Source organism: Phoca vitulina, unplaced genomic scaffold (genome assembly GCF_004348235.1).
Source record: "Phoca vitulina isolate PV1807 unplaced genomic scaffold, GSC_HSeal_1.0 scaffold46, whole genome shotgun sequence".
In the NCBI taxonomy this organism is placed as follows: domain Eukaryota; kingdom Metazoa; phylum Chordata; class Mammalia; order Carnivora; family Phocidae; genus Phoca; species Phoca vitulina.
Window position 1 is genome coordinate 3,215,394 of NW_022589749.1, and position 22,850 is coordinate 3,238,243.

The 22,850-nt window shown below is 52.4% G+C and overlaps 2 protein-coding genes across 3 annotated transcripts in view; one reads left to right on the top strand and one right to left on the bottom strand.

The window, feature by feature from the left end:
• The window catches only part of TESC (tescalcin), a 46,469-nt gene extending 43,101 nt beyond the window's left edge, over window positions 1-3,368 (top strand). Inside the window, exons 7-8 of one of the 2 annotated variants that reach the window (XM_032431409.1) lie at window positions 701-748; window positions 2,848-3,367. In XM_032431409.1, the coding sequence (XP_032287300.1) occupies window positions 701-748; window positions 2,848-2,925 (126 nt within the window). In that variant the 3' untranslated portion in view covers window positions 2,926-3,367. Of the gene's footprint in view, window positions 1-700; window positions 749-2,847 lie in introns of both variants that reach the window. The other variant, XM_032431411.1, reaches the window with a different exon arrangement.
• A 4,798-nt stretch (window positions 3,369-8,166) lies between these two features.
• FBXW8 (F-box and WD repeat domain containing 8) overlaps window positions 8,167-22,850 on the bottom strand; it is a 113,161-nt gene continuing 98,477 nt past the window's right edge. Inside the window, exons 8-11 of the mRNA XM_032431561.1 lie at window positions 21,877-22,004; window positions 12,172-12,345; window positions 10,360-10,470; window positions 8,167-10,006 (exon numbers count right to left, since the gene is read on the bottom strand). Coding sequence (XP_032287452.1) covers window positions 9,874-10,006; window positions 10,360-10,470; window positions 12,172-12,345; window positions 21,877-22,004 — 546 coding nt within the window. The 3' untranslated portion in view covers window positions 8,167-9,873. The remainder of the gene's footprint in view (window positions 10,007-10,359; window positions 10,471-12,171; window positions 12,346-21,876; window positions 22,005-22,850) is intronic.

The window sequence follows — 22,850 nt, forward strand, 5'->3', positions numbered from 1 at the left end:
CCGCAGAAGGCAGCCCTCCCGCCCCCCCAACCCCTGCCCCAGTGGGCAGTGAGCTGAGAGGGTCAGGTGGGCCGCAGAAGGCAGCCCTCCCGCCCCCCCAACCCCTGCCCCAGTGGGCGGTGAGCTCAGAGGGTGAGGTGGGCCGCGCAAAGGGCACCCCCCCCCCCCCCCCCCAAGCCCTGCCCCAGTGGGCAGTGAGCTCAGAGGGTCAGGTGGGCCGCAGAAGGCAGCCCTCCCGCCCCCCCAACCCCTGCCCCAGTGGGCAGTGAGCTGAGAGGGTCAGGTGGGCCGCAGAAGGCAGCCCTCCCGCCCCCCCCCAAGCCCTGCCCCAGTGGGCAGTGAGCTCAGAGGGTCAGGGCGGGTACAGTGAGGCAGAACCGGGAAATGGCAGGTGTCCGTTGGTGGCTGAGGGGAAGGGGAGTCTGTGCCTCTGTGCCCACCCACTTCCTTTACATCCTCATCCACCGGGTCCCCCCTGCGGGGCTCGGGTGGGGCCCTGGTTAGCCCGCACCCTCCTTCTATCCTGCTGTCACGCCAACGAAGGGGACGTTGGAGTTCAGGGTGATGGCCTCAAGCCAGACGCAGCAGTCTGGAGGGAGCCGCTCTTCTCGTGACTAAAGGGGCCCCATCATCTGTGTCCTGGGGAGGGAGAGGGGTCTCCTGGCGGAAGCCGCTCACTCTGCATGTGCTCTGTTCCCAGGAGCCTGACCAGGTGTATGAGGGGATCACCTTCGACGACTTCCTGAAGGTGGGTGTCTAGGAGGAGAGGTGGGGCTTGAGGGGTGTCCGCTGGTCAGGGAGAGATCCGCATCTCTGTGGAAACGGGTCATGCCTGGGCGTCACCTTTAAAACAGGTTTGACTGACTTTTATTGGAAGAGTAATGTTCACTTGTGGCCAGGGCACTTGAAGCTCCAACAAAGGGCTCCAACAAAACCTGTCTCTCTCCTACGAGTCCCCGGTCGCCTTTGGGTCGCCTTTGTCATAAGCATCGCTGTTGATGGTAGGAACCAGGTTCTGGAGTATTCTATGCCCCTTATGAATACCAGCTGTGTGGGGGTTTGTCGCTTGCTTTTCCTGTGCCTTGGCTGTAGCTGCCCAGTCTCGCAGCCCCCACGGGTGGGCGACAGGCCTCTGCTGTCCCGAACGTGCTCTGAGGTTAGGAACCGGGACCCCTCGCTGCTCTGATGGGTACATACCCAGCGGAGGGAGGCAAGCCCACTCTGCCCTCTGCCTGGCACTGCGTGCGTACCTTGAGAGTGGGTCGGCCAGGCTCGTTCTGGAATTAGAGGAAGGACAGGAAGTCAGGGGAACAGGACCCAGAGGCTCTGGTCCAGTGCGCCACACCAGCCTCTGACCGGCCTGAGGGAGCGGACGGGCCCGGGCCTGGAGCCAGGCCAGGACTCGGGTGGTCACAGCCCCACGGAGCCCAGGGGCAGCTCAGATGGGTGCTCCTCCCAGGCTGCACGGCTAACCTGGCCGGGCAGCAGTGAGCTCTGCAAGGGAGAGGGCAGGCAGCAGAAGCTTCTGGGCCGAGGTGGGCAGCCTCCTCTGTCCTCACACACCAGGCCTGGGCGGGCAAAGAAGCCCGAGAGAGCCCGCTTCTTCCCCAGAAGGCTTCCCCTATCCGCCGCCCCACGGCTCCGGTGCTCCCCGAGCCTGTCCCCATACCACGGGGGCCTTTCCTGACCAGCTGGCCCTTCCCCTCCCCTGAGCCTCACCAGTGCCCCTGTTGGCACCCGGCATTTAGCAGAAAGCACCCTGGGTGCCCAGGTAGCTTCCCTGGGACCGAGGGTTGGAGCTGCTCCCCGGGAGCCGGCTCTGATCGCTCTGCACCCTCACCAGACCCCACAGCACCCAGAGCAGGTGCAGGAGACCACAAAGTAGCTGGGGGACGGTGGGCGTGTGACAGGGGCAAGAATGGCACCCAGGCCTCCCTGCAGCGTGGGCGCCGATGGGGCTCTGGCTGCAGCCTGCTCACAGCCTGGTGACTGTCCCTGGAAATGCTGCAGGTGACAGCCCGAGAGTTTGAACTTCTCACACAAGCAGGGAGACAAGTCATGCCCACTGCATCCAGCCATCTCTCCATCTGTGGCCCTCTCGGGCCCCGAGTGGCCCAGGAGCTGGCAAGTGTAGTCCTGGGAGTGGGGAGGGGGTGCTTTATAGTGTGGCAGATAGGGTCGGGCGGCCTCGGGGTGTCCCCCGGGGCCCAGGCCGGGATGGACTATAACGGCAGAACCAGGACCAGGTAGGTGTGAGGCAATGGGCATCTGTGGGCAGAAATGATCCTTCCCGGGCATAAGCTTGTGTGTGTAGAACAGGGTGACCTATCCCAGGGACGTTAGCAAGACCAAACTGCTGTGACCTTTTAACTAAGGAAGATGGCTTCATAAAACTTGGCAGTTGCACAGTGCTTAATGGCTTACAAAATGTTCCCGCGGATGATTCCGTTTGAGCCCCCGGCGTTGCGTGACTTACGTGGGCAGCGCTAGGTGGTGGTCTCGGCATTGTACCGATGAAGAGGAGGTTTAATGGGGTTAAGGAATCTGCATGAAAATCAGCCTGGAGTGGGGGTGGGTGGGATTGAAATGACTTGGAGCCCAGAGCTTGGATTCTGTTCTTAATAATAACTTGCTGTGACAATATCAGAAAGAATCCAAATGTCAGAGCCAAATTAAACCGCAGAAAGGCAGAGGGAAGTTTCTCTTCCTCGCTCAGCTCACGGTCTTGAAGCCAGCCCTCTGGTTTTCACCTGCCCTGGTGCGGGGAGGGCGGGCGGGGGGACCCGGGCGAGGCCCCGGGCCGGGCGGGGGTGGGGACACGCGCTCACACTGCTCTGTCTCTTGCAGATCTGGCAGGGGATAGACATCGAGACCAAGATGCACGTGCGCTTCCTTAACATGGAAACCATCGCCCTCTGCCACTGACCCGCCTGCCCCCCGAAGCCCGCTGTGCCCGCAGCCTCCCGCGGGGCCCGAGGCCGCAGGTGTCCTTCGGCCACGGCTCTTGTAAATAGTCCCCAGTCCTCCGCTGTCTCGTTTTCCCTAAGGTGTGGTACGTGGAACTTCGCTGTTTTTATCTCTAATAAAAAAAGAAAATGGTTGGTTTGTTAATGAACGTGGCTCCTGTCTGTTCCCCACGGCCACTTGGTGGTCTGGCCACTTGGTGGCACGAGGCTGAAAAGGAGCAGGCAGCGGCTAGTTCCCAAAGGCTGGTTTGGCAGAGCGGAGGTTTTTTCCTGCTTTTTCTGGTTTAATTTGGGTGAAGTGTTGGCTCTTTTCGCCGCACGAGTGCTGGGCAGTCAGGTGAGGCACGGCAGCTCCCCGCTCCATGGTGGCCGGGATGCGGGTGGCGGGGCTGCCGCGGTGTCGTGACCGAGTGTCTGGGCCGGAGGAGAGGGCGAGGGGGACCCGCGGTGATGTGCCTGAGGAGGCCTGGCTGCCGACGCCCTCCCGGGCCCAGCGTGGGGCAGTCCCCTGTGGTGGTGGCAGCAGGGGAGGTGACTGTCCCAGGTCAGTGGCTCCTGAAGCTCCAGAGTCACCTTCTGATTCAGGGGCGGGCTATGCTGGGGGCAGGGAAGTGAAGGTTGTCCATCCAGTTGGGGGCTGTGGCCGGTGGGTCAGCAGGGGCCGGCTTGGGCTCAATGCTCGGAGTCGGCGCTCAGTGGGGCCGGCGTGGCTGTGGTCACCGTGGTCACTCGCTGCTGGTGGCGTTCCAGGCCTCCTCGCTTGGTTCCTTCCGTCCACACTCACCGGGAGGTTCCTTCCTAGCCTCCCGAGAAAGTTCTGGTAACTGACAACAGCTGTTATTGGTATTCTGCATTTCCATGGCTTTGTTACTAGGTGTGCGTCGGGGTTCAGAACATGAGAGGTGCAGGAGGGCACCCCACACGGCCTTGATCCTGGGCCCGCCAGGCCCTGGCTTGCCCTTCCCGGAGGCACTCAGGTCAGCCCATTTCTTCGACATCTTTCCGGGGCCGTTCATGCGGACACGACTGCAGTGCTGAGGATTTAAGTGAGAAGCTGGAACCAGGCAGTGAGGCGGGGTGAAGGGGAGCGTGACCGTGTTTGGGGCGGAAGGCCCGAGGCTGGTGCACCTTGGCGGTGGGGGTTTGGCAAACGCTCATTTAGGGCCTTGGAGGTGAGAGCGGACCCTTGCTGGCGTCCTGTTGGTAGTCTGCGCGGAGCAGGACTGCCCCCTGGGCCCCGGGGCTGAGGGATGCTGGCCTCCACTCCCCCAGGTCAGGGCGGACGGCTGTCCGGCAGCGCGGCCCCGTCTGTGCGGAAGTAGAGAGCCGTCTGAAGTCACTCCCAGAGCTCTGCTGCTTAGACTAGCACTTCCTCGAGTGTTTTGCCATTTCCAGAGCGGTAGGTGGGGGGCGAAGGCAGAGGCCTCGGCTTCCTCCCCTCCAGGTGCCCGCCATCAGGTGGGCCAAGGAACTGGGAAGCGGCCAGCCAGCCAGTTTCCTAGAGTGGGAGCGGGACGCGGGGCCCCTGCCTGCCCCGGCTGCTCGGGGATCGTCCCGCTCACGCCCTCGGTTTCCCGGCTGCCAGTGGGATGGCCTGGTGTCAGCAGCCTCCCTGCTGGGGGAGCCCCCTGCAGCCTCGCGGAGGCGGCCTTCCCCCCCTTCCCCAGCCCCGGCAAGCGGGACGGGGACCCCCTGTGCCTTTGAGCAGGACGGCTGGTGTGGCGTCCGTAGGCCTGGATCTTCTGGGACTCTCCCAGTTTGCTTTGATGTTGTGCTCCTCCACAAAGGCAGTTCGTTAGTGTAAAGAGTTTTGTATAAATAATGAATCTTCCATCAGCCCCTGTGGCCTGAGTTTTAGTTTGGGAGACGTGGGCATACGTGCGTCCCCCGTGGGCAAACATCAGACGTTTTCATGTGCTCAGGCCACTGAGGGTCACGACTTACCTAAACAGCTAGTTAGAATGAGAGCTACTCACCTCGAGCCCCGTCCACGTGGCTCCAAAGAGAGCTCAGTTGTTCCCAGTCACCGAGGGTGTCCTCTGATTGGCAGGGTTAGGGTGACCTGCGGGGTTGACCGGGAGCCCTCCCACCGGCTCCCAGGGCGCTAAGTGCGTGAGGTGGCCGTTTTGCTCATTCGGTCCTTTGGGGGATGATCAGGGTTGCCTGTTAGTTGGTGCAAACCTGCTTCTAGAAAGGGCAGGTTAATTCCCCACAGTCTAGCCGGGCTGCCGGCCTTTGGTTCACAAAGAGCCGCCGCTCCGGGCACGGGGGACAGGTCTCGGGACGGCCATTTGGGCAGTGCGGTCTATGCAGAGGCAGGAAGCTCCGAAACCGAACCTGTTACCTGCTGCGGGCCAGCGAGGGTGCCCGGGAGGGGCTTTCGGGCTGCACAGCCACCCCCCCCCGGGGTCCTCGACGGGGCACCTCATCTGAAGCAGGTGATGTGTGTTTTGGAATTTGTTCTAAAACGGGCAGGTTGGTGAATCAACAGATACCCTTGTTGAACAGCCCTCCCTCCATCAGGAATGACACCAGCGGCTAAGAGGAAATGGGCAGAAATCAATGCTAAGTCAAATATTTGAGGGAAGCGCGGTCACGCTTGGAGGGCCTCGGGCTGTGGGTGGGGACCGAGCTCGGGGAGGGCGCGTGCCAGCGGTCAGGTCGCACGCGGGGCCCGGTCCCTGCCGCCGCATCACGGAAAAGTTACCGGAACTCAGCTTTTAGATGTTAAAAGAACCTGGCAATTTGACACCAATGCATCGGTCTGGTAGGTTCGCCAGAGGGCTGTGTCACGGGAATCGAAGAGGAGAAGCTCGGAGGACACGTCCTGCAGCCACGTTAGACAGGAATCATGGTAAGGGAAGAGTGTATGATCACAACAGCTCCCAATTCCGGCCAAGCACCCTCTGCTGGACTTGAACAAAACAACTCCATTCTTCTCTGGCCCAAGGGACTAGAAAGTTCTTTTTGTGCTCTGCTCATGGGAGGCTGGGCACCTGTGCAGCTGCCCGTGCCCCCACCTGCCGAGCCTAAGCCGCTGAGAGTTAAACATACAAGTCGCCTTGGCAAGGGTTTTGCAAACACCTGCTTTGCAAGCTGTCCTCCCACACGGTGACCTTGGGAAGGCCTTGGAGAGGGGAGCTGGAGGAGCCAGGTTGGTTTTTTTTTTTTTTTTTTTTTTTTTTTTTACCACAACTTCCCGGGGCATCAGCACTGCTTTGTCTCTGGGCTCTTCCAGAATCGGGAGGCAAGTGCCAGCCGGGGTTCAGTGGTGGGTGATCTTGGCCCCGCGGTGGCTGCTCATCCCTCTAACCCGACCAAGTCAGCAAGGGGACCAGGCTCCTCCGTGTTCAGCCCCAGGGCAGCCATCAGGGCGAGGGGGATGCTGAGCAGCAGCTCCTGCCCCCCCCCCCCCCCCAGAGGGCACGGGGCAGCGTCTATGCTGGCGGTGGGCAGGGGAAGAAAAGCTGGGCCCGGCTCAGCCCCCGGTCTGTGGACAGCGTTCCCTCCCTCCCGAGGGAAGGAAAGGCCCTTGGTGCCGAGCCGGTGTGGAAAGCCTGCTGCTGGGAGCCTGAGGTGGGCATCGGAGGCCGAAAGCCTGCCCTGCCTGGCGCCTGCTGGAGCCCGGCGAGAGGGAAGCCGCCACCACACGGCAGAGCGAGGCCAGCAGGGCCTGCCCGAGCAGCCAGGTAAGCATCTGGCCCGGCCGCAGGGGTGAGGCGGGTGGGCGGGCGTGGCTCACAGAAGCTTCTGGCCGCCGCTGCAGCTGGTTCTAACAGGGCTGTGCCCTCGGGGGGAGCGGGGGGAGGAAGCCATTTCTCCTCCATGATGGGCAGGGTCCGTCCGCAGTAAGCTGCTGTTTGTCACTTAACTGCAGGGGGGAGGCGCCGTCTGCCTAAATGTGGGGCCTCTAATTCTGAAGTGGGGTGCTGGGGTAGAGGACTTCCTCTTTCCCTTTCAGAACAGACCAAAAGTCTCCTCTTGGGGGCATCGTCAGCCAAGGTGCGATTTCTCCCTCCTGGGGAAGGTGAGGCCATCCCCAGAGTAGCTTTTAAACACACGTTCCTGGCTGGGCAACGGCCACACCAGGGCAGCTCGTGGCTTGGCTTACAAGGCACAGTCTAGGGGCAGAGAGGAAATTCTCTGGGCTGGGGTGGGGGGTGGGCGCGGCAGTCCCCTTCGGGAATCGGATGAAAGCCAACCGGCTTCTTCCCAGAAAGTGCTCCTGTGTACAGTTTTGGGTCTCTTGGATCCCGGGCTAGGAGCCCCTGGAAGGGGTGGTTCTGGGTGGTTCGACTCCACTCTGGGCCAGAGCAGGTACCGTGGTAGGCGGGGGTCGGTCCCAGGACACCTGGCCAGGGAAACCAGTAATTGAACAAGCAACGGATTTTAAAAATTTATTAGAACCAACAGACATAAAGTATAAGCAAAAGGCAGACAACATTTTAAGACACAAGAGCTCTGGCGCTGGGCCCTCTGGCTCCCCCAGTGACATAGGAGTCTCTTCTCTCTTTAGGGGAGACGGAGGGGGAAGTGTCTGAGCAGCAGAAGGGCTACAGAAGAAAAGGACATGATACATCTGCTCACAACTCCGAACTTGCAAAGAAACTCCCTCAAACTAGCCAACAGGGATGAAGGTAAGGTGGGATGAGCGGAAGGGGTGGGCGTGGGCCAAAGGGTTTTTAAGTCACTGGGTAAATGTTGATTTCTAGAGGAACTCTGGTCCTTTCCCCACCTTCCATGGTGTAAAGTTTGCAGCAGCAAACTCTGGGATTCAGTCTGGATCTGATAAACCCTCCTTCACAAAACCAGGCAATTTTCCTTAAGGAGAGAGGTTATAAACGGGGAGGAAAGAAACCCCCTATAATCGTGACATTTTACACTGGACTACTGTTGGCAGCGAATGACAATAGTTTAAAACTATTCTTAGTTTTGGTAGAATTTTCTGAGTTTTCAAGGACCTTTCATGGCTGCAAAGCTGGGAAGGGAGAACACATCTGTAAAATGGTGAAATCAAACTGGAAGGGCCTCTTTTTTTTTTTTTTAAAGATTTTATTTATTTATTTGAGAGAGAGAGAATGAGAGAGAGCACATGAGAGCGGGGAGGGTCAGAGGGAGAAGCAGACTCCCTGCCGAGCAGGGAGCCCGATGCGGGACTCGATCCAAGGACTCCAGGATCATGACCTGAGCCGAAGGCAGTCGCTTAACCAACTGAGCCACCCAGGCGCCCCGGGAAGGGCCTCTTAAAAATGTGTTTACTTAGTGGTCCAGTTGCACTAAGGCTATGAGATGAAAAACCTTACAGAGCGAGGTCACGAGGGGGTCAGAGCACCACATGACAACAGGAGTAAACAAAATACTTCATCTGCTAACTGCAGACTAGCTTCATTTTGGAAGTAATTTGGTTGAAAGGAAGCAGAAGGCCGTCTGAAAGCGAGGGATGATTCCCAGGTGCGGCTCTTTCTCTGGGTCTACTGTCCTGTTGAGTTGCATGGAGGTTTGTAATGATGGAATATCTGAAGCACTCTGAAAATACTTCCTTCTAATTTTATACACTCGTGTATAGTAGGAGAGCTTCGTTTTTCTCTCTGGATTCATGTGGGTAGATCATCCCCACCCTGAAAATCCTGTGTGCATAGTTTCTCACAGCCCCTTGTGCTTTTCGGTATCCAGAGGTGTGTATTTTGGAGGCCCCTGGGTGGCTCAGTCGGTTGGGCGTCCTGCTCTTGATCTTGGGGTTGTGGGATTGAGCCCTGTGCTCAGCGGGGAGTCTGCTTAGGATTCTCCCACTCGCCCCTCTACTCACTAAAAAAAAAAAGACAGTATATTTTGGCTTTCCAAAAGCTGGTTCAGTGTAAAATGGGGTGAGCATAGGGTTTTGGTGTTACGATTAACTTTGTGATTTGTTGGTTTTCTATTCCATCAATGGGTGTTTTTAACCCTTCTTTAATTCCTTCCTTGGGGGGGTCACTATTTGAGGTGACAGCTATTCATTTATCTATTTTCTATTCAAGCCTCACTTTGTCCACTCTGGCCTCACCCCTGGGGTTTTGATGTTCAGTGTTTTCATGGCCCAGAGGGTTCACATTTTCCATTTTTTTCACTTTATCTAATTTTATTGCATCGGGGTCACTGATTTGGGCCTGGATGTGTCTTTGTGGTCTTCAGACAGCCATTTTCTGTGCGTGGTCTGTGGATATTTAAAAAGGCACAAAACTCTATTGGATCATGCTTGTAAATTCTATTAAGTAGATCCTCTGAATCCTTCATGTGTTGACCACCCCTGAGGAGCATGACTTTCATATTTTGAAGGGGTACTAGTGGCCGCTGCTCAGAACAGTCCAAATCAAGAGTAATGCAGTGGTTTGCCCTCTTCATCTTTTGGAAGAGTTCCCGGTGCTGCCCTGCTTTAGCCCAGTGGTGGAAGGTAAAGGTCTCTTCCCCAGCTCTTCCAGCCTAGGTGGAGGATAACTGTTTATGCAGCTGATAGGTAGAAAATAATCTGTGGTGTCCACAACATGTGATACAAAGTAAACAGTCCTTAATGCAATAAGTGTATAAATATGTAATTAAAATTGTGGTAAAAACTATGAGAAGACAGTACTGCTAGCCTAGGTTTGCACTGGGGGGCGGGTTATGTGTGATCTGAGAGCGAAGGGCTTGAAGACTGGAAAGGTGGAGCAGGGCCCTGCAGGGGTAGCGTACAGCCGGCGGGGCAGACCCACCCCGTCGCCAGGGCAGCACAGTGTCCAGGGAGAGAAAACAACGCCCCCGTCTTGCCCACAGGCGCGCCCTGGGCTTTCTTCCCCCAGCCCAACCCTTTAAAATCTGGGGCAGAGCTCTGCAGTAGTTTTAAACATCTGCTTGGGTTCTTCCCATCTGTCCCCCTGCTCCCCCACCCACGGTCCTAGGGAAAGGCGAGCGCAAGGTCGTAGCTGTAGGCCGGCGCCGTGTCGCCGGCCGCTCGGCAGACGGGAAGCGCGCTCTGGAAGGCCAGCCGGTCCACGGCAAACTCGTAGGCGTGGATCAGCCCGCGGTGCCTAGAGGAAGCACACGGACAGCGAGCGCGTCAGTACCGGACACCCAGGACAGTGCTTCCTGTAACACGCGTGTCCCTCAGAATCCCCGGACTCGAGACAAGTCTGGCGGAGGGCATGGCGTGCCGGGAGGCTGGCGGCGGGGTGGAAAGGGTCAGCGTCAGGGAAGGACCCCGCTGTCGGGGGGGAGAGCAGAGTCACCCTGCAGCTTGAGGAAGACGGGGCTTGGCCACCAGCACTAGGAGTCGAGCCACGGCCAGACCCCTGGGGAGGCTCCTCACAACTGCTAGAACGGCCGTGCCTGAGAGAAGACCCTGGCGGGAGGCTCGGAATCCCCGCAGCCCCAGCGCACTGACCTCCTGTGAGCGGTGAAGTTGTCCAGGTCCGTGTTGCGCACCACCCTCTCGTAGGGTACGTTGGCCGTGATGAGGCTGTGGCTGGTGAAGGACAGGTGACGAACGGGGTGCCTGGAACACGACAGGAGAGCTGTGGGAAAGGGAGCCCCCTGAAACTGGGCTTTAGAACCCTCTGCCAAGCTTCTCATTGCCAGAGGACATGCCTGGGCGCTGTCTGGTTGGCTACCCAGCAACATGGTGTTTCGGATGTCAAGGAAGTTAGCCACCTGCGGGAGAGAACAGCCCCATTTCGGGCGGGCTGGCCTTGGGTAAGTTCTCCAAGCCAGGCTCCCCAGCTCATGGTGTGGGGCTGAGCCCTAAAAGCCCCCTCCCTCCTAAGGTTGAGAGGGCTACCACGGAAGTATGGACCATCTGCAGGTGCTTTCATGCTGCGACATTGTGCAGCAATGGCTAGAAATCAATGTAGCAAAGGCTTCTGTTCATTCTAAAAACTTTCGTCCAGTGCCTCCTTGGTCACAGCACAAGCAAGGGGAGACAGGATAGAAAAGATGTCTACTGCAAGCAGGAGCCTGCCGTCAGAGGATTCCTAACTAGCTGGAAGATGCATCCCCACAGAACAGGACCAGTGTTTCACCAGTGTTTCTAGAGCGCAAGAGACATTACAAGCCCCCAAGATGGGACACAGGATTCGGCACTGGGCCCCGGGTGGAAAAGGCCCATCAGCCAGGCCTTTCAGGAAGGACGTGTGCAGGCCAAGCAGGGGCTGCTCCTGGGATGGCAGGGACAGGCTTCTTGGCTGGAACAGAACAGTACTCTTGAGAGTACTGAAGATTCAGGGGGAATCTGAGTTCAGCTCTGTTGGTCCAGGGCACCAGCTAGAAGACTTCACTAGGGGCCCAGGGAATGGCGAGGACAAGGGGAGCTGGCTGAAGATGGCAGGAGGAACCAGGGAGCGTGGCAGCAGAGGCTCCCACGTACTGCAGGGCTGGACCAGAGGCTCAAGAGAACCAGACCAGCTGCGTGCACAGGCAGGAGACTGAGGAGTGAGGCCCAGAGGTGTCCTGGTGGAAATGGGGGCCTTGCCCGGGACAAGCCACTAACCAGCGTTGAAGACTGGTTGTACATTTACAAATGAGTTAGGAAGATGAGTGCTGGGACAGGAAAATTCTGGGGAAGATCTTACTGACCCTGGCTTCCCCCGAATGATGCATTGGAGGGAGCATAGCTTTTCAGGGAAAGAAAAAGATCTGCTGGAAAGCAGGAGAGGGGATGGTGGCGTCCCCTGGGGCCGGAGCTGCAGGGAGAGCTGCCCTAGAAGGGGAGGTGGACCAGCTGCTTAAGGCAGTTCTTTTGGGGATGCCACCATGGCTGAGTTTTAGCTGCCTTCCGGCACCACCTGGTGGCAAGTCCACGCATCACCACAGAAAGCAGGAAAAAAGATTACACACCTGCTCGCCGAGTAAGGCCCGGCTGGACAGAGTGGGCAGTGTAGCTCTCACCCAGGGCTCGAGTCTAATAAAAGCTGCTGAAGGGAGTGAGCACTAGCTCCCACTGCTAAGCAGCAGCCAATTCGTCTTTTAACCTTGCCTGCTTTTGCACCTGACCTGGACTGCCCTGCCTTCTCTTATGCGTTGGAGACTCCCACTGGGTCTTGCCGACCCGAGTTGTGCAGGAGTCCTGGCAGCGATGAGAGAGAGAGGAGCTGCCTCTCCCGGGACCGGGGTTCCTGGCCTGAGAAACGGAACCCCTGCACCCGGCCCAGGGGCTATGCCAAGGACGGTGCGGGGAGCTGGCTCAGAGGCAGCCTGTTACCTGGAGTGCACTTCCCACAGCTTCTGGCTCATCCGATAATCCCACACGGAGACCAGGCCTTCCTCGCCTCCGCTGACGATTTTCCAGTCGTCCATCTGCACCGCAGAGACTCCCAGCTGGTGGGCAGACAGCGACAGGGCAATTTTGTCAGTGCGGAGGTCGTGGATCCTCACCCTGGACACAGAGACGGGAAATGGGATGCAAATTAAAGCCCGAAATGACACATTCATCCCCAGTGGTGCTGGTCTATGCACAACGATCTTGTGAAGACAGAACATACAAAAACCCCTTCGGTTGCAAACATCTAACTACCGGCAGGGACGTTGTATCCCCTTATACACGCTCACAGAGGCCAAGATGCACGAGGAACGAGCTCGCTTACAGTGCTTGCAACTCTCTAGTCAGAATGACTTAAAAGCCCCTGGAACAAGAGAGACTTGAGAAATATCATGCTCTTTCTCTGCTCGACAGGAAAGACACCTGCCCTGAGCACGAGTCCGCTCCGAGGGAAGGTGAGCGGGGACTGGCGTGCGACGGTGCAGGCTGTCCCAGGGGTAAGTGAGGTGTCCAGCACATAGTCGTGCCGGCCATCTAAGATTCTGTTAAGGGCAGGAGGTAAACCAGCCACACGCGTCTCCAACCCAGATCCTTACCTGGTTGGGAAATCAACACTTTTCTGGTATTTAACTCGACTCTCTAAGTTCATCACCTTCTTGTTGAAATTTGAAAAGGGATGTGTCTGTCTATGGTTGACTATGTGGACAGTTGGCTGCCACTTACCTGAAGTCTCAAAGCAATTAACTTTGTCATAATCTGAATTTAAGAACCTATTTAAAAACTACTCTTTACCTAAGAATATGCTGAATTTCTACATATGGACAAATTAGATAATGAGACAGAAATTTCTCATCCAGCAGAAACACCAACATAGTTCCGGAAACAAGCCACAAGAGCAAAAATTAAATGTGGCAAAATTTCAGTACAGGTGAATTTAACAGCCTCTGTGCTGAGTCAAGAAGGTCAAGAAGGAAAAGTCAAGAAGGAAAAGACCCTACCACCCAGCAGGGGAGCTGGACAAACCCAATGCTGACAGGTTACGTGTGGTCCCAACAAGTGTTGAGTAGAGACGATCTGAAACACATTCTGTGTCCTAAACTCTCAGTTATGAGCATGCACACTCTAGGTCTATTGTTTTCAGAGTTCTGAGGAACATTAATTTGAACCAAAAATTCTATATCCAGTGTAGTTACCAAGTTTAAATGCATAATTAAGATTTTCTTTCTTAACAGGAAAAGACCCCAAATCAGCTACCTGTGGATACTTTCTAAAAGAAAGGGATGTAGCAAAATCCTGGCAGAACATACAGGCCCTGGAGAGATGAAGAAAACACTCAGTGTAGCACCAGACCGACCGCTCAAGACCTAACATGCTTCCTGAGTCATGGATGCACACAGGACAAACCCACATATTAACAGTAAGCGCTCTGAATGGATCACAAAGTAAAACTCCACCCTTCCTGTGTTGCCTGTGCTGATTTCAGGACAAAAAGCTTTAGAATGACTAAGGGGAGAGTTTAGTAAATGTTTGGTAAAACTGCCCAGGGGGAAAAAAAAAAAACTTAGATGGACCTAGTTTTTGTAGTTTTTTTTTTAAGTCATTCAGTTTCTTGAGTCATAATCTACTCAGGTTTAAGCTGATTTTAAGTCTCCAAATTGAAAACCTAGATGAAATAAACAACTTTCTAGAAAAATGACAGTTACCCAAACTGACCCCACCCCCAAAGATAGAAAAGGCTACAAGGAGCAGACTGTCCCACAAACAAGCTAAATGGGCCCATCCTGGAGGGAAGAGCCCAGGGACTCTGCACACCGCTCCACAGCCTAGCAAGCAAGGCGCACAGCTTCCCACGTCTGTCTGTGAAGCCAGCATTCTGTCCTCCCCAAAACTGACCATGACAGCAGAGTATCAAAGACAACACTAGATCGGTATCAGGGCTCAGACCAAAATAAAATACAGAATTCATCGAAGATGTCTATTAATATAGTTCACCAAGTTACTACAACAAATCATGGATACTGAAACGTGAGGAGATATAGCACTTACTCCTAATGAAGGCTTTAAGAAACAGTGATCTGCTTTTACTAATACTTCACATTGTTTTAAAAATTAGGTACAATTAGATACAAGAAAAAATGAGAAGTGGACAAGTTTATTAGAAATGACAGTCGAAGATAATTCAGTAATAAATCAAATGAAATATGTCAAAATCAATTAGCTATCTTAGGTACAAACAACCACTAGTTTTAAAAACTGTACTCAAAGATCTCACTTATAAAAGCAATTAAAGACAATACCCTATAATAACTTTCTCAACTTGGAGCTCTACCAGCTACACTGCCTCAAAATAAATTCTAGATGGCTCGGAGAGTTCATTAGCTACAAGAATATTCAGAATAGGGAAGGCCCTTCTAAACCAAAAAACCTCAAAGTCAAGAAGGAAGATATTGATAACTATATATAAAAGTGTTTTAAAATTTTCCTACATGGGGGGAAAAAAAGGCAAAAATGATAAACTGGGGAAATGTTTGCAACAGAGATAACTGGCTAATTTCTTGTTAAAAAAATTCATTCGAATTGAAAGTAAAGATTCGCAACCCAATATTAAAATAAGAGAAAAGCTAAGAAAAAAAAGTTCACAGGAAAATACTAATGGCTTTTAAACATGTGTGAGATGTGTTCACTGGTAATGAGAGGAATCATGAACTAAAATCACATTTGGATACCACCTGCTGCCTATCCATCTACCTGGCAAAGGTCAAGTATGGTAGTAAACTCGGTGAGACCCTTCATGCTGGGGAGCCTTGGACAGACAGGTACTTACGTATGCCTGATGTGAGCACGCCTCTTTGGGGTGTGATCTGGCAATATTCAGCAAACAATATACTTTACTTTTGATCTGGCAGTTTTGCTTCTGGGAATTTATCTAGGCTGTATCTAATATGTGTATAAAAATACACACACGGACATATAAGGCCATTAGCTACAGCACTGTTTTTAGTAGCAAAAGATGGGGTTTCTGTTTCAGACAACTCACTGACCCTCCCACTGAAAATCACTTAGTACTGCTGGATAAATAACACCCTTTAAAATGCACTGCTGGGTTCACAAAGCTAGTGACTGCCCCGGGGCCCAAGCTGGAAAGCAGCCTGGACAACCTGGGGTGGGGCAAGGCTTCTGGTAGGTGCCAACCTCAGGAACCAGGACAAGATGGTAAGACTTGGGCCCACCCAAAACGGGGTGGGGAGTGGGAGTCAAGACACCTGCCTTAAAAAAAAAAAAACAGCCACATAAAACTTCCAGAAATGAAAATACCACTCCTGAAATTAAATTCAGAAGAATTTGTGGATTAGACAATAAATTTGAAAGATAACCTAAAACGGAGCACAGATAAACAGATGAAAAATGTGACTGAGGGGTTAAGAGATGCAAATGATAGAAGGGGACAGCTCATCATGGGGCAATATCCGTATAGTTAATGGCTGGTATTTTTCTAGAATTCATGAAAAGCATGCATACTCACACTCCATGAGCACTAATCAAAATGAGAATTACATATTTCTAAGTGTCCTACTGAAGTGACAGAAAGAGGTCCTAAAAGCAACCTGAGGAATGAAGCCATCACCGATCGAGGACTGGAAAGGGAGGGGCCGGGACTCTCGCTGCGCCCGTCAGTGAAGGGGCCACCACACAGCGGGGCCCCTCGGTACGGGGGCAGGGCAGCCCGGGGCTGTGACAGGTGTGGGCGTGCAGACACCCTGTGGAGGAGGACTGGGCTGCTCAGGAAGAGAAGCCTGGCTTCTCCGTTGTGCTTCTGAATTTAATGTGTAGGTTACCTGTTTAAGTGAAGCTGGAAAATTTTAAGATTTTGGGGGCGCCTGGGTGGCTCAGTTGGTTAAGCGTCGGACTTGGTTTCAGCTCAGGGCTTGATCTCAGGGTTATGAGATCGAGTCCTGCGTTGGGCTCCAAGCGCTGGGTGTGGAGCCTGCTTAAGAGTCTCTCCCTCCCTCCCCTGACCCCCGCCCCCACTCTCTCTGAAAGAAAAAAAAAAAAGAAAAATCTTAAGATTCTGGAAGGACACACTCGAACTGGTAACAGCAATAGCAGAACGAAGGGCATAAAGGCGCCCTTTCCTTCTAAGCGGAGACACTGCCGGGTTGTTTCAGAAACAGGAACTCATTCGTGAGGGGGGAGGGGGCACCCCGAGTTCTTCAGGGGTACGGGCCATGCTGTTTCTTAAGCTGGGGGTGGATGCACAGGCATTCCGTGACTAAACTGGACACGGCTTACATACGCTCCCAGATGTATGCTTTGTTTCAGATAAAACTGGACTGGAGAAATACGTAGTCCCAGAACACAGAGACAGACGCGCTCGTTCTTCCTGGCCAGCGCAGGGAACCATCTAGACCCCGCAGCGCGCCCTCGAGCTCCGTGACTGGGGCCGCGCGGCCCTCCCTCCCTCCCCAGGGAGCGGTCGGGGGCTACAGATGCGGGGAGAGCAGGGAACAGGCTCGGAAAACCAGTCTCCCTCTCAGCATTTAGAGCTGCTTGAGGCATGTGTGCGAAAGAGCAGTGGGAGAAGGTGTAAATGCTGTGAAGGGAGCACTGCCCGCAGGCCACAGCTGCATCGCTCCCTCAGGGCACCTTGTAAAGGATGGGCGGGGGGAGGACGAAGATTCTAGCCCAAGGACTTTTCAGCGCATGTTTGGTTAATAAGGGTCTATTTTGCTGGGGTGATTTTCATAAAGAGCTCCTCTGTTGAATATTTATACTCCATAATTTACAGTTTGGCTGTTAGGGAGACAAAGGCAAACACAAATTTGGTCCAGAAGTTCAAAGTTTGCCATCTGTTTTCCTATTGTATTTAGATACCAGCATGGATGGCTCCAAACAAAATAAACAAATACACCAAAAGATACAGCACTTGTGTATTTTACATCACTAAGGAAAACAAAAACGGGCCAAAAGAGACTTGAACTTCTCCCCCCAGGAAAAAACGAAAAGCATTTATGACATCTCCTTAGAGAGGCATCACTCTGCTTTCTCGTCAACAGACCGAAATAGCACACCCTACGGTGTGCACAGTCCACACGAGCCATTCAATCCACATTAAGAAACCCGTGTCTGCCTCGAGCATCTGACAGTGTGCGCCACCAACCTGAACCGTGTCCCTTGGCCAGGCGTGCAACCTCAGCACTCCAATCAGAGACTCGATGCTGGGAAACAGGTAGCACGACAAATGGGCACAAAATCCTGCCAAGACAACGGATTCCAGGGCCAGAAAGAAGCCAATGGTAGATATTGTGAATTCCTATCTAGCGAGTATTTCGTCAACTTTGCCCGTTGAAAAGAAAAATAATTGGTCCGAGAGATGTAACTGTATTATGTTTAATATTCATGGTTGGGTTTGGAGGGCTGTTCCAACGCTCCCTCTCTCCAGCCCCTCTCTAATGAAAATCACACCCTAGGAGTCGGCTCTAGCCCGCCAATTAAAATAAAAGACACCAGAACCTTCCAAAGACTCCAGCAGAGGAGCATCCATCTGATGGGCAGGAAAACGTGCTGGAACTGAGAGGGAGGCACGCTCTGGTTGGTCCTGTGTAAGAGCTTTGAATAACTTATTAGAACCCTTGCAGATGGAGCAAACACAACATTTACGCCCCACTCACTCTCTCTCGCACACCACCACTTCGTGTTTGTCGGGGCCAGAAGTAAGCTCTGAGACTCTCTAGCTGGGGGTCATCACTCAGGGGTCGCCTCCCATTGGTTTGGATTAAATAGTCCCGAATGATAATAAGGCAAACTGTGTTTGATGGCAAAGATGAAGCCTACTCAGACTCTGGCTCGGCAGTTTCATTTAGAAGGACCTGACCTAAAGCTATATTTCTATCCAGAAAATAGAGGGAACAAATAAGAAAACATTAACATGGAGCCCTTTTTTTAAACACCAAATTAATCAGAAAAGCTAGTTTTGTTTTGTTTTGTTTTTTTTCAAGAAATCAATACATGATTCTGTTTTGTCCTGTTGAACCTGGGCTATTAGAGAATCTTAAATATAACCTTATATGCCAAAATCAATAGCTTTATCTCTGCAGCACTGACGATGGCCTCTGGTGAAGGATTCACTGTCAACAGCAACTAGAAGAACATACAGTTTTAAGTAGAACGAGCCAGTTTAATTTTCCAACTCTAGGCTCTCCTCGGAGCTCTGCATTTTAAAGCTGTATCTCTGAGGTTTGGAGTTCCCTCGGACTGCTCACTCGACCTTCCTGGCGACGTGCGTACCCCGCCCCCGAAAATAAGGCACATGATCCCACATTGGAAACATGGAAATATTTAGCTTATTTTAATATCCTTTTAGATTTTAAATTTTAATCAGATGACTATAAATAGAATAACTGCTCTATTTTACGGTCAGCTGATTTTCAACAATGGTGCTGACCAGTCCGACGGGGCAAAGGATGGCCTTCCGACAGAGAGTGCTGGACATCCACGCAGAAGAATGAGGGGGGCTCCGCCTCGCAGCATATACAAACATCAGCCGTAACTGCATCGGGGCCTCAACGGGACAGCCAAAACTAGGAGAATTCTGGGAAGGCGGCTTATATAAGAGTAGATCTTCATGACCCCGGGCTAGGAAATGGCTCTTCGGCGTGATAGCAACAGCACTAGGGACAGAACTAAACAGACGAACGGAACCTCATCAAAATTAAAGACCTCGTGCTGCCAAAGACGCCACCAAGAGAATGAAGGGACAGCCCACCGACGGGGAAAAGTACTTGCCAATCGTATCTGATACAGGCTTGGCATCTGGAATCCATGAAGGACTCTTACAACTCAGTAGATAAAAAGACAAGTAACCGAACTAAAAAAACAGGCCAAGGATCTGACCGCACACTTATCCGATGAGGCCAAAAGCACATGAAAGGATGTTCAACACCATTAGCCACCAGGACGATGAAACTCAAAACCACGATAAGCTGCCGCTTCACACCCGTTACGCTACAGTTAAAGACCAGAGCGAGGACTGGTAAGGATGTGGGCCATGAGGACCGTCGCCCACCGCCGGTGGGACTGTCACATGGTGCAGCCACTCTTGAAGAGAGTCTGGAAGTTCCTGAAAAGGTTCAACATTGAGTTACCATATAAGCCAGCAATTCCACTCCTCAGTTTATAGCCAAGAAAACTGAAAACCTGCGTCCACACAGAAATTTGTACTTGAATGATAACAGCAGTATTTGTAATAGTCAAAAAGTGGAAACAACCCAAGTGTTCATTAATTGATGAACGAATAAATGTGGTATATTCATACGACGGCATACTATTTGGCCATAGAAGGAATGAAGTAGTGATTCATGCTACAACGCAAGTTTAACTTGGAAACGTTAAGTGGAAGAAGCCAGTCACGAAAGGTCGCATTTTATAGGATTCCGTTTATATGAAATGTCCAAAACAGATTCATAGAGACAGAAAATAGAACAGTGGTTGCCTGGAGCTGGAGGGGCCAGAGGGAAATGGGGAGTGGCTGCTGGTGGGTACAGGTTTCTTTTTAGGGTCATGGTGATGGCTGCACGACCTTGTGAATGTCGTACAATTTAACTTTGTGGATTGTACAATTTAAATTGGCAAATTGTAGGCATGTGAATTTATCTCCGTAAAGCTGCTAATAATTTAAAAACTCATCTTGAGATTCCAGGGCGAGAAAGGCCGTGGGAACTGTTGGTGCGGTGTCTGTCGCCTTGGCAGCCCTCTCCCATCCTGACATAGGCCCCCACCACCAACTCCCACTTAGATTCTCCCTGCAGAGCACTGATGAGCTGCTCTGTTCCAGATCCCCGATTTCATGGTAGGGAATGAGCAGGACACTGATGAGGAGACTGAGAATAGACAGAATGGAAAGAGGCCTCCATTAACACAGCCCCCGACTGCCAACTACTCATTATTTAAATCATTGAAGAGAAAGTGGGAGTTCTGGTTCTGGCCAGGAATGAAGCTGTTAACTGCCTGTCTCCTGCTGACCACAACCAAATCCTCTGGATGAAACACAAAGCAAATACCTGAGGACACTGAAGAGTCAACTCTGGGATGGTGGGCTGTGGAGGAAGTGGCCACATGGGGAATGGGTTTCCAATTTTTTCCCTCTTCTCTCAGCCATGCCCCACGTATGAACTCCAAGAGTCGTGTGGTGGTGTAGGAGCTCATACTCCAAAAGAAACACCATCTTTCTGAAGAACCAAGGGAAAGGGCCCTTCCAGTCCCAAGAACGTGTGTGTTGGGGAAGGGATGTCTTTGTGGGGATTTCCCCCGCTCTTTTCTCTTTTGCTTTGTTACCACAGAGCTGCATGGTGGTAGAGAGTAGGAGCGGCTCGGTCCCTGGGGGGGATCCTACCAGATAAGCGTGGAGCCTTTGTACGGCTCGGTCTGGAAACTACAACATGGGAGTAAACTGCAAACCAGTCAGGTTTCGTTTGCTGGGCCACACGTGGGGCCACTTACCAAGCCTAGTTTTTTGTTTTTTGTTTTTTAAGAGAAAAACTGGACATACACTGAGGAGTTTAATTCTCGAGCTCAGAAATTATCAGCCATTTTAGGAAGCCTTGAGAAACAATTTTCTGTCAATAGAGCACACTCACATTATCTTTCTGCTCTAAGGGAAGGGGGTAGCAGCGGGGTGAAGGTCAGGAGTTGAAAATATTATTTGATACGATAATTATTTTTGCAAGCTGCTGCACTGGTGTGGCCGAGGTCTGAGACTTGGCACACGGGAGTGCCCGCCTCGCGATCTGATCCCCCCACCGAGCAGCCCACCACCTGCAGCCCGCGGCCGGGCCGGGGGAGGGGGCGCTGGCAGACCCTGGCCTCCAGCCATGCTACCTCTCTTCGGGGCACTGGATCAGACGCGGCAGCTAACCAGCCAAAAAAAAAAAAAAAAAAAAGACAAGGAAAAGAAAAGACAAGGGGGAGAGGGAACGGGGAGGGAAAAAGACCTAAAATTTGGACTCAGAGGGTCTTTTCAAACACTTTAATCCTTTCGTGCTGATGGTTCCTGGAGCGTCCGTGGCTGGCACTGGACCCTGCAGCAGGAAAATCCGACTCCCTAAGCCAAAGCGTTAAAGAGAAGACTGCTAATCAGCTAAATAGAAACTGGAATCTGTTCCCATCAAGTCCCTTTTTCCCCCCATCACCAGAGGGACACCATAGTGTTCTGAAATACACTCTTGACATCATTTGGCAGGCAACCCTATTCTGTTGAACATGATTCAGCCCTTAGGTTATTGTTTTTAATATTAGAAAGTGAGCTTTTAAATGCCAAACAAATTTTGCAGCAGGGGGACAAAAGATATTCCAAGTGGTCTCACTGGACCTTCCACCAACTGTGTCCACCAAATGGCTTAAAAGACCACCTTCCCATGGTGTTTCAGAAATGAGGCAGAGACATAGCTCTGTCCAACTATTACCTAATGCAAGACTTTGTTCTCCAAGTTCACAGAGACGGTATTTAAGGATCAGGCTGAACTGAGGCAGGCAAGGCTGCGGAGTGAGAACGTAGCCGTGCAAGCAGCAGAGGGAACGAGCGAGCACAGCGGAGGGGCAAAGCCCTGGCACAAATGGCCAGGGCTAAAAACGTGGCTCTTCACTCACACCTACCTCCTGTCCATGTTGCCACTGACCATGAGGTTGGGAGGGCTGTCCCTGAGGTTGACGCAAGTGAAATCACCAAGCGCGTTGCCCAGCTTCGAGAGGCAGCGTTCTGCTTCCAGGCTGTACACCAGGATCTGGGAAGGAAGGAAGATACGTGGGTGTGCGGCTGCAGACAGCAGGCCTCCATCCAACACTTCTCGTTCCCACCCCGTCACCCAGCTCCCCTTAACGGAGATGTGCTGTGAGTAATTTCCTGACCTTTTCCAGGATAGGGATATGGCTCCTAGAATGACAAAAGGAGATGCAAAAGAAAACAAAAGAACATCCAAAGAATTCCTCAGGCCAAGGTACAAAAATCATAGGACACAAAGGAAAATGCCAAATGGGGACATTAAGTAGCCCAATTTCCTAACCTAGAAAGAGCAGCATGAAAACTAAGGGTCACTGACTGTGTCGGATTTGGAAGGTACCTTCTGATTTTCTGATGTCTGCAAATGAGCCAGCCTGTGTTCTCTTATTTTTCCCCTCTCTGTATTGCTATCCCAGAAGGTAAAAATTTCCAGGATGGATAGTTAATCACTACATGACAGATGATTCTTTAAGACTAAACTACAAACCAAAACACAAAGTCTTATTCCCGAATGTTAAAAAAGTTTTTTAACTGATGTATAATTGACATTCCCAAACCTTTCTCTCTTTAGCCACTCTCCACATGCTAATTTTAGGAGGTTCTGTTCTATAAGGTGTGAAAGCAAATAAAGTATCCTTGATCTCCAGACAATGTATTCATTATGATTGAACATTTCTGTGTTTTCTCTCCAGCAAAAAGAAAAAAAAGGATGATTCATAAGGAATCTTTCTAAAGATTATTTAAGTCTTTTACTAAAAAAAAAACCCCATAGTAATTCAATTAATTAACATTAAATGCTTGCTTTGGGGGTGCCTGGGTGGCTCAGTCATTTGAGTGTCTGCCTTCGGCT